Below are 16,526 nucleotides of genomic sequence, written 5' to 3' on the forward strand. Positions count from 1 at the left end.
AGGCCCACACTGATTATCGATATCACGTAACTATCATAAAAAGAAGGCGGTCAAAGTTACCGCGTTTTGCACGCGTCTCCCGCGGGCCTTACTCCAGCGCCGGTGGTCATCTTTTGTCGCAAGTATTCTCGTTGTCGTTATTGACGAATTGATAAACTATGGACGACACTACAGCAGAGCTCAATGAGCTCTTTGCGACCTCTGCCCCCGATGGGCTGCCCAAGGACATCCTCGCGGAGTTGCAGTCTATTCTACGAGTCCAATTGATCTCCCCGCAAGAGCTGTTTTACAAATGGGAGTCATATTGTTTGAAGATGGGCGCGGAGGAGACTAAGATGAACCTGGACACGGTTCGATTGTTCAAGCGAGATGTCCAAGACAGTCTGGAGAGAGAAAGTCGAGGCAGGGCCGGACGGCAAACGGAAAAGAGAAGCACGGTGACCGCAACCCCGCGGGCTGGGATGGCACCGGATGTTTTTGGGATGTAAGTTCAAGGCACCGGATACAAGCTGGTCAAATGAGCTAACCGGCTTAGGTTGGAGGGATTGACACCGAATACCAAGACCCCAAATAGCGCAAAGCGCAAAGCGGATTTCGCATCGCCTTCGATATCGAAGATTGGAAAGGCTGAATTAACGCCAGTGAGGGGAAAGACCGCGGATGGGCTGCAGTATGTTACGGGTTATTGATCGCTATGCCGGTGGACGATGGACTGACGAGTGCAGACCCGTCGCCTTTGCGGAACGCCAAAACTCAGGACAAACGCTCGAGACGCTTAATTCCCATTTACCACTGTCAGAGACCCCAATTGCTCCCTTCCCAGAAGCCCGGATACGACCGACGGCCAACACAGACCTAAAGAAGTTTGGATACAAACCGATGGCGATGCGCTTGTCTGAGGCATCGGAAATTCTAGACGACCGGGTTGACGAAATCGTGACACTACTTCAACCGCAGTATGAGTCGGAGGATATCGCGTTCGGTAGCGCATCTATACAGAGCACAAGCGAGATAATTGCAATTGGGCGCATCGCATCAGATAGTCTCGAGGGGAAACTCAACACGGCGTCTCTGGTGCTTGAAACGTCGAGGCGATCAGGAGCTGGTCTGCGAGTCCCATTGAAACTGGATTCGGTACCATCGGCCAATTTCTTCCCTGGTCAGATCGTGGCTTTGAGGGGTATCAATGCATCGGGGAACTACTTTACGGTCAAAGACGTTCTTCCCATTCCTACACTTCCGCCAGCAGCATCTTCACCTGTCACCTTGGACGGTATTACTGAACGAGTGGGTGAAACTCCACTGAACGTGATGGTCGCCTCGGGGCCGTACACGGCAGACGATAACCTGAACTTCGAACCATTACACGAGATCTGCCAAAAGGCGGCGGACAACATGGCAGACGGGGTGGTGTTATTAGGGCCATTCCTGGACATCGAGCATCCTCTCGTCGCATCGGGAGATTTCGACCTGCCCGATGTTAACGGATACGACCAAGACACAGCAACACTAGCAACCGTCTTCCGCCACTGTATCACAGCCCCGATTCAGAAGCTCGTCGCCGCGGTGCCAACAATCACGATCGTCATGGTGCCATCCGTGCGTGACGCGCTAAGCAAACACGTCGCCTGGCCGCAGGAGCAAATGCCAAAGAAGGAACTCGGGTTGCCGAAGCAAGTACGAATGGTTTCGAACCCGGTGACCCTCTCATTCAACGAGACCGTGATTGGAATGTCGTCGCATGATGTACTGTACGAGCTACGACGGGAGGAAGTCGTGCACGGCAGACCCAAGGAGGGGAACTTGCTCACGCGGTTGTCCAAGTACCTTATTGAACAGCGTCATTTCTACCCTATCTTTCCGCCCACAGCACGGGAGAACCTGCCCAAGACGGGGACAGAAAGCGGACTCGCAACGGGAGCAATGTTGGACGTCAGTTACTCGAAGCTTGGAGAGTGGTGGAATGTGCGGCCGGATGTGTTGATTATACCGAGTGCGCTGCCTCCATTTGTCAGGGTGAGTCCAGCGTACAATTTTGTCCAAAGAAAGCTGCTAATTAGAATAGGTCGTCGATAGCGTACTCGTGATCAACCCCGGAACCCTCTCGAAACGCCGCGCAGCCGGAACCTACGCACAACTCGCAGTGCACCCACGAACATTCGACGACGAAGAACGCGACCAGAAACAAACGAGCCATAAGATTTACGAACGCACACGTGTGGATATCAACCGGATATAATAGCATAATGGGTATCATACATCACAACCACCAATCCCGTACACCATACCATCTACTTGTACTTGTAGAAAGAGAGGAGGTCACCGCAAACAAACCGTCCTCCTCCCCCCCATCAACCTCCCCGACTCCTTAACCCGAATCTTCCTCCCCCTCCCCCTCCCACCCCCATTCCCACCTCCCATATTCTCCCCCGCAACAACCTCCTCCATCCCCAAATCCCTCCAAACAGCCTCCCTCCTCCTCTCCATCGCCCTCGTAATCCCAAACGCCGCATGCTGGTCCGGCACAACATCATCCTCGTCCTCTGGATTCGGTGGCTGATACTGCGGTAGGACGTAGATCTCCTCGATTGGTAGGAAGGAGGGGACGTGGGTCGGTGAAGACGAGCCGTAGGTTACGGTTGTGTTGTTGTGAGTGTGGGTGTGGGATTGGGGGTTGTGCGAGATGTAGGTTGGGGAGGTGTGCGGGCGGGTGAAGTCTTCGAAAAAGTCGGCGAGTCGGGGGTGGTGCATGTGGAGGTTTGTTATGGAGGAATCTTTGCTCTGTGCTTGTTAGCTGGGTTTGTATGGTTGGAGGGGAGGTATTAGAGGACGTACCATTTTGGCGGTTGGTCGGCGTGTGCTTGTACAGTGTGTGTTCAGTAGACAAGGTGCGCGAGGGTACTCCGTAGAGTAATCTGAGTTGGTAAAGGAGGGAATACAGTCACGTCTGGAGTTGAAGAACTGCGACAAGGACGAGATAGCGATCCAAACAATACTACGACCGCCCTATTCTGCCGGCAATTGCATTACCAAATACGGACAGCACGTGATTGACATCGAATTGAACTCTATTGAACCGCCATACACCATTGACATAACACATAACAACATAAGTATAAGTACTAATCAGTTGGCGCCCTTGAAATTTTGAACTCATTTCATAACCCGGAAGAAAACGAAGATGGACAAAGGAGCACCTAAAGACTAGTACTCATCCGATGCACAATTGGAACAGCACTAGGAGGCAAACTGCCCATCTCCGTAACAACCATATCAACATACTCAGCCGGTGTCACGTCGTACATGAGGTTCAATAGTTGCAGATTAGGCGTGTCCCTCCAGTCCTTCAGTGGCGACGACGCATGCTTCAATGCCGGGTTGGGTTCCAGCGGGCTTGCATTCGTAGGCGGGACAGGAGTCTTGCTAGCTTTCTTCTTGTTGTCAGACGAGGACTCTGCGGCTGCGGCTGCAGCGGCCGCGGCAGGGTCCGGTAAGCCGGTGACTTGCTGCGGGGGCTGTGTGGTGACCATCTCGTCTGCGTCGGCGATTTCGTTGACGACGATGCTGTCCAGCGCGACGCGGTCGGTGAACTTGACTGTCTCGCAGCAGACAATGACGGGGACTTCGACACCACCGGCGCGTTCCTTGGCGGACATGGCGACGAGTGCAGTGCCGACGCGCGAGTACAGCCGTCCGTTACTGGTCATGGCGTGCGCGCCCAGGAAGACCTTGGTTGCGTCTTTGATGGCGTGGCTGATGCCGTTCATGAGCGAGTACTGCACGTCCAGACCGGCGTTGGCCAGCGCGCGAGCGAGGTTCTTGCCCTCGAACAGCGGGCGGGAGTCGATGATGGACACGCGGAACTTCTTGCCCTGCTTGTGTGCGTTCAGCAGCGTCTGCTTGACGAGCGAGCTACCGGCAAATGTGACAATCACGTCGCCATTCTGGATCTTCTGCGCCGCGCTTCCGGCAACCACTTGGTCGGCCACAGTGATCTTCTCGCGGATGAAGCTGTCGATAAACTCGCAAAGCGTTTCCTTGGCGTCTGATTCGGGCACGGACGGGTCAATCGAGGCGATGGCCAGCTTAAGGGCACGAATAGCATTTCCCTGACTAATAGAGAGGGGACGACATGTCGAGAGGTAGGTGATCTGATGAGACAAATGGGTCGTAAGATGGCGCGACAGCGAGGTTCCGAGGGGAGTCGTATACGCTTCGATCACCTAGGCCCGTTAGCACCCACACAATCCAAGTTCAAATAATAGCAACGCACCCTCTTAAAAGCCAACAACGTAGCCACACAACGCGCGCTGCTCCCACAAACCACATAGTCCCTCATCTGCAATCCCAACGCCAAAACAGCCGGATGCACTTCTTTCCCAGCGCCTGCAACCGTCGCCCGCCGCTGCTGTCCATACAAATGTCCAAACACCGCAACATTCTTCTCCTCGGCCTTCTTCTTCTGCTCCGCAGAGCTGGGTTGGCCCGACGCCTGCCCAGACGGTCGACGGGGTAACCCTCGTCCTTTGTCTCCGCCAGCAGCAGCTCCTCCAGCAGGTTGCCCCTTCTTCGGCGTAGCGGGTTGACCAGCACCACCAGCGCCAGCAGCAGGACCACCAGCAGGCGCAGGTGCACCACCGGCCTCGCGATCAGACTTCTCCTTTGCTCTGCGAGCGGCTTTTTCAGCTTTGGCGCGTTTCTTCAGCTCTGCGCCCGTCAACTTTTCGGGCCCGTCGGTCGTGGGGGTTGCGTCTTTGGTGTCTTTGGTGTCTTTGGGCTTTGCTTCTTTCTTTTCTTTCTTTGGTTTACCGGATTCTTTCGAGGGTTGGGTCTGTTGTTGTTGTGGTTGCGGTTGCGAGGGGTTCGAGGGAGCCTCCGACTGGCGCTGCTGAGCATGCACTTCAGAAGCCGGGGCGGATAACGACGAGGCTAACGCCGGATCGACGGGGTTCGTCATGACGGTGAATTCGAAGGGGGACGGAATTAAAAGGGTGTTGGAAAAGTTCAAGTCAAGAGGGGCATTGAAGATTTGTCGGAGAAGAGAAGGCGGCGGATTGTGGGGGGGAGACTGACTCACGGCAGAATTATTATGATCTCGCCCTAACAGAATAGTGCTTATTCTACGGCTCTACTGTGGCACTATGGAAGCTATAGGATATAGAACACTAGAATACTTATTCGAAAATACATTTATTGATTGCTCATTACATCGTCTCTCATGCTAAAAAGAAGAAAAAGACAAAACCACCCAAGGGAATCTAACAAAAAGCCTCTCCGTAGAGAAGAAAGCGAAGAAGAATGTAAAAGAGAAAAAAGAAGAAAGAAACAAGCCAGTGCCAAATGCCAGGATATCCCTACTGCCGTCCCATATTCCTGACACCAATACCGATTCCCAACCGAATAACAAAATTCCTCCCAAAGACACTAGACGCCAACCGTTTTCGATACAAGAGAGATCTCGAGTAAGATAGTAGTAAAAAGAACACGCATCGTGAATGATCACTCGTTGAGCGTCACATCACTGAGCACGCCACGCTGTTTGCGATTCTGCTGGTCCCGAATAGAACGGAATCGCTCATGGTCCGAAGCCAGTTTGCGCTTGAACATGCTGAGATCACTCAGAAGATCCTCCATGTGTGACTGCATGTCCTGCGCTTCGATCTGGCCAGCTTCGACCTCAATGGTATCGTCATCCTCCCAGATAAGATCGGGTTCGGGCTCGTCCTCGTCGTCACTAGCAGGAGACGAGTCATCTTCCTTATCATCAGTGAGGTCCGGGTTTTCCGACTCCTCATCCTCGTCCAACGCATACAGGCTACTCTTGCGTTTCTCGATGGTCACCGGCGGAATCGGATTTTGCAGACTGTCGAGGGCCAGCTTCAGATGGTTGCGTAGGGCTTCATTCTCGGTTTTGAGTTGACGAATCTTGCACTCGCTGACCATTTTGGTCTCCTCCATAAGTCGCTGCATCTTCTCAACCTTCTGCTGGTAATCCTCCAGGCGCTCGCTCTGGACTTCGCTCTCACGTCGGTTGGCAACCGCCTGGCTGACACTGAGCTGAAGTGTGCGAATCGTCTCCGCCATCTCGACAATCTGCTTGTCACGCTCAGCAGCGGATAGATGATCTTGGTTGACACGAGCACGAGTACGGATGCGCTTGGCCTGGTCCGCATACCGGAGAGTGGAGAGCGTTTCCTCGTAATCGCTGGGGGCAATACACGCAATCATGGCCGTCTTCGAGTTACCACCCAGGCTGTCTTTGAGCAACCAGGTAAGGATGGAATCACGGTACGGCGCAACGTCTCGACTCTTGCGTTTTCCGGAGCGTCCCTGCTTCGGATCAGCCAAGGCGGCAATAACTCGACCCAGGGTGGTGAGTGATTTGTTAATGTTGGATCCTTCACGAAGTCTCTGGCCCGTAGCCTCGGTGGACTTGGCCCGCTCTGAACCCGCCAGATCAACCAGACGAATACGCGCCGTACGTTCCGTAGTCTCATCGGTGGAGAGGTCGTGGTGAATCTGCTTCAGGGTGATGGTGAAAACAGCGTGCGATCGAGAAGAGGTATCGTTCATCTTGGTGCTGGCAGTCGTACGCGAGACGTCGCCCTTGCGCATGTGTTTCATGAGATCATTGTAATTTTTGACAGTCGCTTCGGTCAAGTCTTTGATGTATGGTCCCTCCGAGGGCGACTCGCGAATGCGTAGATAGTTCGGGGGATCAGTTCGAGGCACGAGCAGATCGCGCACATGCTCATTGTACACTTCAAAGTACGACACGCGAACGTTGTAGCTGACATCGGGAGTCTCCGAGGCTTCGATACGCTGGAAGAGGTCTTCGCACGTTCGAGGAATCAATCCCGGTTGCTCGGGGGTACCCATCATAGTATAACTCTTTCCGGAACCCGTCTGACCATAGGCGAAAATGCAAGTGTGGTATCCTTCAAAGTTGTGGTCCAGAAAGTCCTCTCCCAGACAGTCGTAGACATTCTCCTGGCGTGCATAGTGTGCATCCTTATCGTTATGCGACCAGAACGAGTTGTCGAACACAAAGGACTTGTCCTCCAGCACCTTTCCACGGGCCTGCGACTTTGGTTTTCCTTCGTCTTCCGGGTTGACGTTGGGTGCAAGCAGTTTGGTCGTCTGAGTGCGAGGGTCCATGCTAATCAGGCATTCGGCGTCGCGTTCGATTTCTGACAGGTTAGTATCTGCCCATATTAAGCAATGTTATGATCAAACCTACCTCGAGGCAGAAACTTGCGCACGCGCACGACAACACGCACGTTTCCTCCCGGCGAGGACGAACCTCCATCCTGAGTCACAGGAACCGCAATACTTTCGCGCGCACGCAGAGACGGACTCGAGGCACTAGATTGCAAATTCCCCCCCGACGTAGCAGTTGAAGCTGCAGAAGGACTGGTGATGCCAGTAGCTGCGGAGATGCCGGACGAGGCCGAGGACAGGGAGTCGAGGCCGTTACCAGCGTAGAAACGAGGATCGAGGGCCATCTCCGGACTGGGATTTCTTAGTAACTGAATAATTTGAAAAAGAGATTCTCGCTGGCGATAGAGTAACTGATGGTACATACGTCGAGATATCAAGATAAACAGGGAAGGCGTGAGGTGCCTGCTGATGAGAGACAGGAAGGAAGTAGAATACACAGATGAATGAAATGCCTTCCCTCAAGGGAGGCGAGTGGAATCCCCACTGCAGAAGACAACAATGAAAGACAACAGAAAGAACGAGTGAATGACGGACAGATCGAGATGATCTAGTAAGATGGTCCGCGCAGAGGTTCTATCGGAGTAAACAGGCGATCCCGCGGTCCATCGAGCCGCCGTTCCTGTAGGTCAGGGGAACATGCAAGTGATGAAAGTAAAAAAAAAAGAAATACAAGTGCCATACGAGTACAGCACAGCGATACTACCGCAATAAATGGTCAGGTTATCAACACAAAACGTGGAGTATAAAGTGGTCCTTCACTGCGGAGTATCGATGCCTGAGGCGGCGGTTGCCATAGCAATCAACGTGATACAATTATGAGCACAAGTACAAAGTACGACAAGCCATGTGAAGATTGTGAAGATTGTGAAGCTTGTGGAGATTGAAGAATGACAAGAATTCTTCATGTTGTTGCAGATATAGAAATCTGGAATTCAAATTATGGATACCATTCATTAACTGTACACAACATCCTAACTACAGAATAGTGTACCTATTCAAAATCCTGGGTCATGGCTTCATAAACATCCGCTTCATCCTTTTGCTGCTGCTGATTATTCCTCGCCTTGCGTCCATTTCCAAACGAGACGGGGTCCGGTACGGGGTTGCCCGCATCATCCATACCGGTGCCCAGCAACTGCCCAGTTCCCCAGCTGCTTACATCCTCGACCTTATTCTTGGAGGAGTTAGCTTCGTCCTGCAGGCGAGAAACGGCCTTGCGGTCTTGGGTGACGTTTCGCAGACGACGGGTTTGGTCTTCGTTTTCGGGAAGACGGATTGCGGTGTCGGTTTTGGAAGAGGGCATGATGGCTTGGTTGTCAGTATTTTGTAAATCGTTTTTGTGTCAATGTCGTCTTTAAGACATACTGGTTAGATATGTGCAATTGAACACTTCAGTGTAAATGTTTCGGTTTGATCTGTCAACCATCATAAGGCCACTGTTCAAGGGGCCCCTATATATTTCCTCGCTGGTATCAAGTGGCGACGATGATACACAATGACGCCGATGTGTCCCGTGGGCTTTCATAGGGTGGCCATTATTGCTTCCACTGAGGCGTGAATGCTATTATTCCATTTGAGTCTGGTATTGGTGCTGGTAACGGTGGTGATCTGGTACTAGAGACTGGATGACTTCATCGCGCCGCTTCGACTGAGGTCATTGTCCCGATGAGGCTGGTAGTGAGATGGGATTAATCTCAGATCTGTCATAGTCAGCTGAACAAGTCTGGTTCGCCTATTTTGACGTCTGGTCGATGTCTGTTGTGACACTTCCACGTTGCTGTCACTGGCAGTACATTGTTTAGCCTTTTGGAATATACTCTAGATGTCATATACTCATACCAAATCAATAGGGTACAGCCCGCGTTACGTGACCCACCAGTACCCACGAGTCTAGAAATATGGAGTCAAGCCCGGAGCAAGTACGGAGTAATTCGGGGTGACGCCGGAAAGGCCACAAAACGTCGTGGCCTTTTTAAGGTACATTTTGTGGCATTTCCGTCCTGGCGTCGCCGCTTTAAAGCGGCCACTGTTAAATTTCCTAAATAGGTAAAGCACAAATACACTCACCAGCAATATTTACACCTAATTTATCTATAGTTTCATAGTTATTGGAAAGCGCTTCCATAATGGCCTTGAATAACCAGACAAATAGCTATTTAAACTCCCAAAAGACTGATTTCAATGTACATTCCATTCTTCCTTTCCAACACAGTTTCTGAAGTTCTCCCTCTTCTCTTTCTTCGGCTCAATCAAAATGACTATTACGAAACCTAGAAACTGTATCAAACGCAATATCAAGTCCAAACATCAGACCAACAGGTCACCTGAATTCTGGAATCAGCTTGTTCGGGGACCCCTTAAGAAAATAGAAAGAGACTTTGCAGAATCCACAAGAATTGTCACGGGCTCGGACTAGTAGATACTAACGAAATGATATTCCTATCTAAACCAGTGTAGCCATCGACGAGAATATCGAATCTGGGGAAGAAGAAGAAAAGGAAATCTATGTGGGCGATGAACGGTCTTTATAGACATTTGTGTGGTGCGGCTTAAGCCCTTGTTTGATGCAATCTCGTCAGCGCCTGGATCAATCCTGCATTTGCAATAATCGACCCACTAGTCCGAGAAGAGAGCTACAGCATGCTTACCAAAGTTTTGGCAAGTCGAAATCCAAGACTGGGTAGCGTGTGGCTCGGAGCCGTACTTATGGGAATAGCCAAATCAGCGTTACGGGGTATTAGAACTGGGCTTACAGCACTTGAACTTAACTGCTTCAGCTTCACAGAGTTTGCACACCGGGTGTCTGGGCCTACCAAAATAAAAAGAGCACTTCCACAACAAATGCTCCCCTGGCTGGCGATTTCATCAGGACATTGGGGTTTGAACAATTTGGATCCCTGCTCAAGTCGTGAATCGCCATCAAAGTCGTCTAGGAGAGACTCTAACCAATCATCGACAAACTTAGCGGCACCATTTTAAACACCACGGCCGATGCTCTCCAGAGCAAATGGGACACAGATACCGAGTTTCATCAGATTCATCTGCAGCAAGCCGTTTCGTCGATGGTTACGAGAGTAACGTCTCAAATCTTTGTCGGCCCCGAACTATCCAACAATCAAGACTGGCTGCGGCTGAGCGTCACATACACCGTGGACACCTTCATGGCATCCAAGGAGCTGGGGAGATACCCATGGTTTATCCGGTAAATCGCCCAGTGGTTTATTGTTCGCGCCTAGCGTGTTCGAGCTTCGATGAGATATGCATATCAGGTACTTCCTCCCATCCTTGCTGGGCTTGCGCTAGACCGAGCGGCGAATGGCGGCAAGGGCACGAGTGCGGATGCGATTGAGTGGTACCACCAATTGGCAGGAAAGAGAAAATATGATGAAGTGATCGCCCAGGTGGGATTGGCGCATGCTGCGATCCACACCACCGAAGACTTGCCATTCAAGACGCTTACCCAACTTGCCGAACACCCAGAAGTTATACCACAAGTACAGAAAGAGATTGTGCATGCGATTTCAACGTATGGTACGAGCAAAATGGGTGTTTATCACATGCAGCTTCTAGACAGCATCATCAAGGAAACAAAACGCCTCGATGGGGTGGCGCTGACGATTATAAACTGATAGGTGAAAGAAGACGCCAAACCGCCCAACGGGGCTACCATCCCCAAGGGGTCCCAGACCTTGGTCATCACGGACATCAGGCGCAGCAAGAAGACCTACGAGAACTCAAAATAATGGGACCCGTACCAATTCTACAACCTTCGACACAACGGCCAGGAACATAAGGGACAACTGGTCTCTGCGACGGCGGAACGCCTGGCCTTTGGCTTTGACAAGCATGCCTAGCCGGGTCGCTTCTTCGCGGCTCACGAACTTAAGACCATGCTGGCCCATATCTTGTTGAAGTATGATATTGAGTTCATTGGAGGAAACCGGTGCGGAGTCAGGGTTACGCCCAGGGTCCAAGTATGCCGTTGAAAGGAGTTTGTGATTCCTAGGGTGCCGGAGAAAGAAGTAGCGTAGAATTCCATGGCGTACAGGTAGCTTGTTAGATAGAATGGATCCTCAATGCACAAGTATTTGCCTAGTGTATGCCTTGGCATGATAAGCCCGAAACTGTAAGCTTACAACCCGTGGGGAGCTCGGCTGATGTTATGCAACATGATCCCTACAAAGAAACCACACCAAACAAAGAAGAATGAAAGTCGATCCGAGTCAGTAACAGGAGAAATAGTGCAAGGGGATAAGTTCTTAACTCCGGTGGTTCCCCGCTCGACAACATCTATTTGTACACACTTTTCACAGTGACAAACACAACCACAACCACAAAAAAGACGACAGCAATCAATATGGCAGCAGCACGTTCTACTTGGTTGATCACTGGCGCCTCCTCGGGCATGGGCAAGTCGCTTGCTTTTGAAGCTCTCAGGGCCGGCTACAAGGTGATTGGAACCACCCGCGACGTTGCCAGTGCTGAAACCGCCTGTCCTGATTTCTCGGCCAAAGGCGGCATTTGGATGGGGTTTGATCCTGCTAGAAAGGATTCCTATGAACAATTTGCCAAGTGCTCTGCAGAACACAATATTGATGTCCTGGTCAATAATGCAGGCTATGCTTTCATCGGTGGTGTTGAAGATACCAGGTTAGTGACCTCATGGAATTTCCATCAAGCTCCAAGTTGCTTATTTGTCAATGTTTGCAGTGAGAGTGAAGTTCGTGATCAAATGGAAGTCAATTTTTATGGACCTCTTCGCACTGTCCGAGCCTGTCTTCCAGTCATGCGTGCAAGAGGCTCCGGTCACATCATTCTGATTAGCAGTGGTGCTGGGTATGTTTCGTTTCCCTATATCCTTTCAGCCTTTGACTGACGGGACATTGCATACAAACAGCTTCATAGCCCGGCCTGCACGAGGTACCTATTCTGCCAGTAAATTTGCCATCGAAGCTATGCATGAGTCGCTTTCCAATGAGATTAAGACTCTTGGTATCAAAGTCCTCATAGTGGAGCCGGGTGCGTTCCGTACGCCATTTACAAGTCGGATCATCACTCCCGCCCAGTTTGAGAATGGCTTCAGTGAGGGTTACAAGAGTACCTTGGTCGAGCAGATGGTCGCTGGAACTCGACAAATGATGTCGGTTCCAGACTTTGTTAAAGGGGACCCTGATAAAGCAGCACGGGAAAGTTACCTTTCATGAATAATCTTATCAAATAAAGCAACTGGTCCTGTATTTCTTGGTATCTGACCGCTTCCTTATGAATAACTCCAAATCTCAATGGCCTTGACTTCGACCTGCGTGCTCCAAGTGCCCCTCCATTCACTTGATTCGTAAACAGCCTTATCATTCCCATCTAAACTGTGCACCACTGTCGCCCCCTTCAGGCCCTTCGCAAACACCAACGCAACGCCGCAATCTCTCTCCCCAAAGCAAAGTTCTTCCTTGACCACTGACCAACCGGCCCGCCCAACATTGCCCCGGAAGACGTCATGAACAGGGCTTAGTTGGAATAGCAGGGTACTATCTTGGTCTACCTGGGGCTTTGGCTGAATGTCAGTGCCGTCGTGGGTAATATTGGCAATTAAAGCCCCAAAGACGGCATCTTCAGTTGTGTTTTCGTGTGAGATCTTGCCAGATACAAGAAGAAGAATTGGATATTCTCCTGAGGTATCAATGGTCTCAGCAAGGCTTGAGGCTGTATTGCTGTTGTCATCAGAGTTGTATTGGTAAAGAGGGCAGAAGTCATCCCAGGAGAAATCGCATTCAAGCACAGAAGCCAGCTGAGTTAGCTTGGGGAGCGTAAGAATATTTCCTGGCTCAGGGATGACCTGTTCAAGGTCAGACAAGGTTTCCGGTTGCCCCAAAAGGTTGAAAGAGACAGTATAGAGTGTGTCGAAAAGCAATGGCTGAGAAAGAAAATTAGCGGTTCTTTTTTATGGAGGATGGTGGAAGTTTTAACATACTACTTTTCGGGCGGCATCATCAAACATTGGCCAAGTGATTCCTGAACCTGCAATGCGATGGAATAATTTCACAATAGAATCTGCAACACGGCTGAGCTCTGGGAGCTGCTCATCTGGAAGCATGCCACAGTGCCCAAACCGAGCAACAAGAAGCAATTTGACCAAGGTATGAAGTCTTGCAGGCGGAATCGTAAGCTCATGAAGATAAACATCATTCCCATGCAGCTTCTTGGCGATGGAATGAAACTCATCCTGTTCAACTGGTGCTAAGGCCTCATCAACTACTGGCTGGGTTGAGAAGATCACTTCTAGGACATCATGGTACATTTCATCCCCATCCTCATCACAGTTGATCCTTGCAAATTCATGACGGTAATCTGTGAGCTCAAATGCTCTGCGCTCTGTCTGCTGTTGCCACTCTTTCACATCCAGGGGGAGAATTCTGTCATCACAATCTGTTGCGAGACTCTGGAAAAACAATCGGCGGTGGTCAGCTGGCGTGCGACCCCGGCAGCGATTCCCCTCACGGTTGACCAGGCAAGCTTTCTCATAGTGAGTCCATGTCAGAGCTCGAAGGAACTCCTCCGCTGTCAAGGCTTCTGGCAGCAGTTGTTGGTGAGAAAAGGGAGCTTGTGAGAGATATTGTAAGATGTTGAACAGGATGGATCCTGCTTCTGTTAGAGATGAGGGAAGCGCTCCATGGCTGCAGAGGAAGGACAAAAAGATCGTTTGGTCGAGACAATGCGGTTTCCCGTTGTCAACTGCGCCGAATAATTGAAATTTCTGATAGAGCTGAGCGATTTCCTCGTCTTTTGTGAAATCCGTTATCCTCTCGCCTAGTCGCTGGAGGATGCAGTTGCGGTCCATGGCACCTTCTGCGATCCAGGAGTTCAACCGGTTGGTGTATGTCATTGTCGCGTGTCTGTGTTGTGTAGATGGCTAGGATTGTATGATGAAAACAGTGAGATATCTGAGTTGGAAATAACGTGGAATTGTATTCTAAAAAGAGCCTGACGCGGGGTATGTTTTTACCTGGCGTTTAATTAGTCGCAGTAGCTCTACAAAAATATGCAGTCTGCCTTGCCTCGCGTTTGTTTGGCCCCCATATTCAATTGGAAAGAATTTGAATCCTTTTGCTATGCAAGGCTATGCAGATGCTTGCTTCTGGGGCACTTTTGGGGCCAGATGGATTTTTTATCTCAAGAAGGATCTGTAGTTTACTCCCAACACCATGAACATCACCACAGCATAGATGCATGCCTGTGCTGTTAAGAATGTCTTGCACCAGGAATAGAATTATACTATAAAAAGTACCTGTTGTGGGGTATGTTTTTATCTGATGTTTCATCAGTCACAGTTGAATAAAGCAAGGTTGATATTGAAGAAGTCCAAGATACAAATACACTCACCTGGAACATTTACACCTTAATTATCCATAGTCTCATATTGGAAAGCGCTTCCATCATGGCTTGAATACCAAAACACTCAAAAATTGATTTCATGTACATTTTGCTTTTCCTCTCAAACACAGCTTCCAGATTTCTTTGTCTTCTCTTCTTTGGCTCAATCAAAATGGCCTTACGAAACCTAGAAACTGTAACTACCAAATACGATATCAATATGAAGGGTTAGGCCCGGAGATGCTAATGACTAGCTTTTGGCACAAAAGATTTCATTGAAGAAGGTGAAACGGATAAACCAATGTAGCGGTTAAAACTCCGTATCGGGGAAGTCGGGAGAGTCGATTATCCGGACTGCACGATGCTATAGGCGACGAATTTAAATTACACTAAGGAAGATGATATTGATCTCTATAGACACCAAGATGATAGAATGAGTGCTTAGCTATCTAAACCGAGTGTGTGTGTGTGTCCGTCTATGAGGGGTCTGTCGGTCTCGGAATAGCAGATAATAATGAATTAACGTTCCTATCTAAACTATTGTAGCCATCGACGAGAATATCGAATCTGGAGAAAAGAGAAGAGGATAATCTATCTGGATAATGAAGAGGTTTTATAGGGGTTGTTGGTGGCACGACTGAATAGCGGCATTTGTGATGTATCATCCATTGTTGCAGTGTTGAGCCGCTATATGTGAGCTATCATGTGTGAACCGTCACACTATTCCGAGCCCGTGATATTTTCAGGGCATGGAAGTGCTTTTATTGCAGCCGATCTAGATGAGTTGTTGGCTCGTGCTGGTCAAACCGTCTTGTCAAGGCTTCGCATGGCGCACAAGCTGTGTGTGAAGAAGATGAATGATGGATGATGTGATCATCAGAAGGAAGGTGAGGAAGGAGGTAGAGATGATATGATTGGAGGTGACTAAACACCAGAGTCCCTGGAGTATATCATCTACAGAAATTATGATCTAGAGCTTTATTAAATGATATTAAAACGCAGGCCATAGCTTTTCATCGGGTCCTTATGTTCGGTTATGACAATACTATTCTGCACTTTTCCCTACTTACTGGATGAAATAATAAGAAATGATCTTGTATTTATTATTAAATACTATTAAAATCACAGATTTGGCATGAATTATAGGGTAGGTAAGACGTGTTTGCAAGTAATTTATGATTGTTGGTTGATTCATGCAGTCAGGGTGGAAATATATATTTAACACAGTGCGAACTAAGTAAATTTTCTTGCAAACTGCTACAGTACAACATTAATATACGAAATCTCGCTGAATTTCCTTTGAAATAGCACAGGAAGACAGATAAAAGCATCATAAAGCTATATATAACCCCAACTTAATATAATCATATATAAAAGTAGAGAGAAAACTACACTCAAAAACCAGATTTGACGGACTTGATGGTTTTCATTTTAATTTTCATGATCGACGGATTTTGCTGATATCCGTTGGATATCTGTCACGGAGCATGGACGCTCAGTAGTTATTTAGCATGTTTGATTACTTTGATCTGTTTGGCATAGGGCACGAACCTCACACACTAGATAGCCCGTCGTCGACAGACCCTGTTCTTTCCTTTTCTCTCCTCATGCTAGAATTTCGTGAAATAGCCTACCAATAAATCATCATTGTATGAGGTTCGTCACACTATCCACTAAATATCCACTTCTGCCTGAGAATACCCAATTAGTATCTGGTATTGGAGATAATGGCCTCCCACTTCCTGAAATGGCAACCGAAGAGAGCACACAGGTGCGGTCAGGCAGGATTCAGAAGAAGCCAAAGCTGCCAGATGGATTTGAGATTGATAAACTGTATGTCACAACCTAGCTTCTCTTCGTATCGTAACCTAAGGTTCTAGTTAGTTAAGTCTCAGTTGGGGCACTCACCTGAGTGTCCTTCGTCGTCGTCGTTATAT

At 49.3% G+C, this 16,526-nt stretch overlaps 8 protein-coding genes across 8 annotated transcripts; 3 read left to right on the forward strand and 5 right to left on the reverse strand.

The window, feature by feature from the left end:
- The first annotated feature begins 48 nt into the window (after positions 1-48).
- ASPGLDRAFT_155452 (DNA-directed DNA polymerase alpha subunit POL12) lies at positions 49-2,273 on the forward strand. Its single transcript, XM_022542362.1, has 4 exons — positions 49-484; positions 536-670; positions 726-2,016; positions 2,066-2,273. The coding sequence occupies exons 1-4, from the start codon at positions 159-161 to the stop codon at positions 2,237-2,239; spliced, it is 1,926 nt and encodes a 641-aa protein (XP_022398162.1). The 5' UTR covers positions 49-158; the 3' UTR covers positions 2,240-2,273.
- Positions 2,274-2,319: 46 nt separating this feature from the next.
- ASPGLDRAFT_177308 (Apc13 domain protein) lies at positions 2,320-2,949 on the reverse strand (the record flags this gene model as incomplete). The annotated part of the gene is made up of 2 exons (XM_022542894.1): positions 2,836-2,949; positions 2,320-2,781 (listed from the first exon to the last, which is right to left on the reverse strand). The coding sequence occupies exons 1-2, from the start codon at positions 2,836-2,838 to the stop codon at positions 2,320-2,322; spliced, it is 465 nt and encodes a 154-aa protein (XP_022398163.1). The 5' UTR covers positions 2,839-2,949.
- A 248-nt stretch (positions 2,950-3,197) lies between these two features.
- Positions 3,198-4,957, reverse strand: ASPGLDRAFT_28283 (translation initiation factor eIF2B subunit delta; the record flags this gene model as incomplete). Its single annotated transcript, XM_022543745.1, has 2 exons — positions 3,198-4,223; positions 4,274-4,957. 2 exons carry the CDS (start codon positions 4,955-4,957, stop codon positions 3,198-3,200), a joined length of 1,710 nt encoding a protein of 569 aa, XP_022398164.1.
- A 271-nt stretch (positions 4,958-5,228) lies between these two features.
- On the reverse strand, positions 5,229-7,712 carry ASPGLDRAFT_676264 (kinesin-3 family protein uncB). The gene is made up of 3 exons (XM_022549160.1): positions 7,586-7,712; positions 7,241-7,512; positions 5,229-7,190 (listed from the first exon to the last, which is right to left on the reverse strand). Exons 2-3 carry the CDS (start codon positions 7,503-7,505, stop codon positions 5,500-5,502), a joined length of 1,956 nt encoding a protein of 651 aa, XP_022398165.1. The 5' UTR covers positions 7,506-7,512; positions 7,586-7,712; the 3' UTR covers positions 5,229-5,499.
- A 433-nt stretch (positions 7,713-8,145) lies between these two features.
- ASPGLDRAFT_84496 (uncharacterized protein) lies at positions 8,146-9,128 on the reverse strand. Its single transcript, XM_022550280.1, has 3 exons — positions 9,061-9,128; positions 8,587-9,004; positions 8,146-8,529 (listed from the first exon to the last, which is right to left on the reverse strand). Exons 2-3 carry the CDS (start codon positions 8,744-8,746, stop codon positions 8,213-8,215), a joined length of 477 nt encoding a protein of 158 aa, XP_022398166.1. The 5' UTR covers positions 8,747-9,004; positions 9,061-9,128; the 3' UTR covers positions 8,146-8,212.
- A 1,344-nt stretch (positions 9,129-10,472) lies between these two features.
- Positions 10,473-10,964, forward strand: ASPGLDRAFT_38234 (uncharacterized protein; the record flags this gene model as incomplete). The annotated part of the gene is made up of 2 exons (XM_022544922.1): positions 10,473-10,752; positions 10,861-10,964. 2 exons carry the CDS (start codon positions 10,473-10,475, stop codon positions 10,962-10,964), a joined length of 384 nt encoding a protein of 127 aa, XP_022398167.1.
- A 614-nt stretch (positions 10,965-11,578) lies between these two features.
- Positions 11,579-12,425, forward strand: ASPGLDRAFT_28287 (SDR family oxidoreductase; the record flags this gene model as incomplete). The annotated part of the gene is made up of 3 exons (XM_022543746.1): positions 11,579-11,871; positions 11,932-12,057; positions 12,119-12,425. The coding sequence occupies 3 exons, from the start codon at positions 11,579-11,581 to the stop codon at positions 12,423-12,425; spliced, it is 726 nt and encodes a 241-aa protein (XP_022398168.1).
- A 24-nt stretch (positions 12,426-12,449) lies between these two features.
- ASPGLDRAFT_84498 (uncharacterized protein) lies at positions 12,450-14,101 on the reverse strand (the record flags this gene model as incomplete). Its single annotated transcript, XM_022550281.1, has 2 exons — positions 12,450-13,132; positions 13,190-14,101. The coding sequence occupies 2 exons, from the start codon at positions 14,099-14,101 to the stop codon at positions 12,482-12,484; spliced, it is 1,563 nt and encodes a 520-aa protein (XP_022398169.1). The 3' UTR covers positions 12,450-12,481.
- Between the last annotated feature and the right edge of the window lie 2,425 nt (positions 14,102-16,526).

Source organism: Aspergillus glaucus, assembly GCF_001890805.1.
Source record: "Aspergillus glaucus CBS 516.65 unplaced genomic scaffold ASPGLscaffold_19, whole genome shotgun sequence".
Lineage (NCBI taxonomy): Eukaryota > Fungi > Ascomycota > Eurotiomycetes > Eurotiales > Aspergillaceae > Aspergillus > Aspergillus glaucus.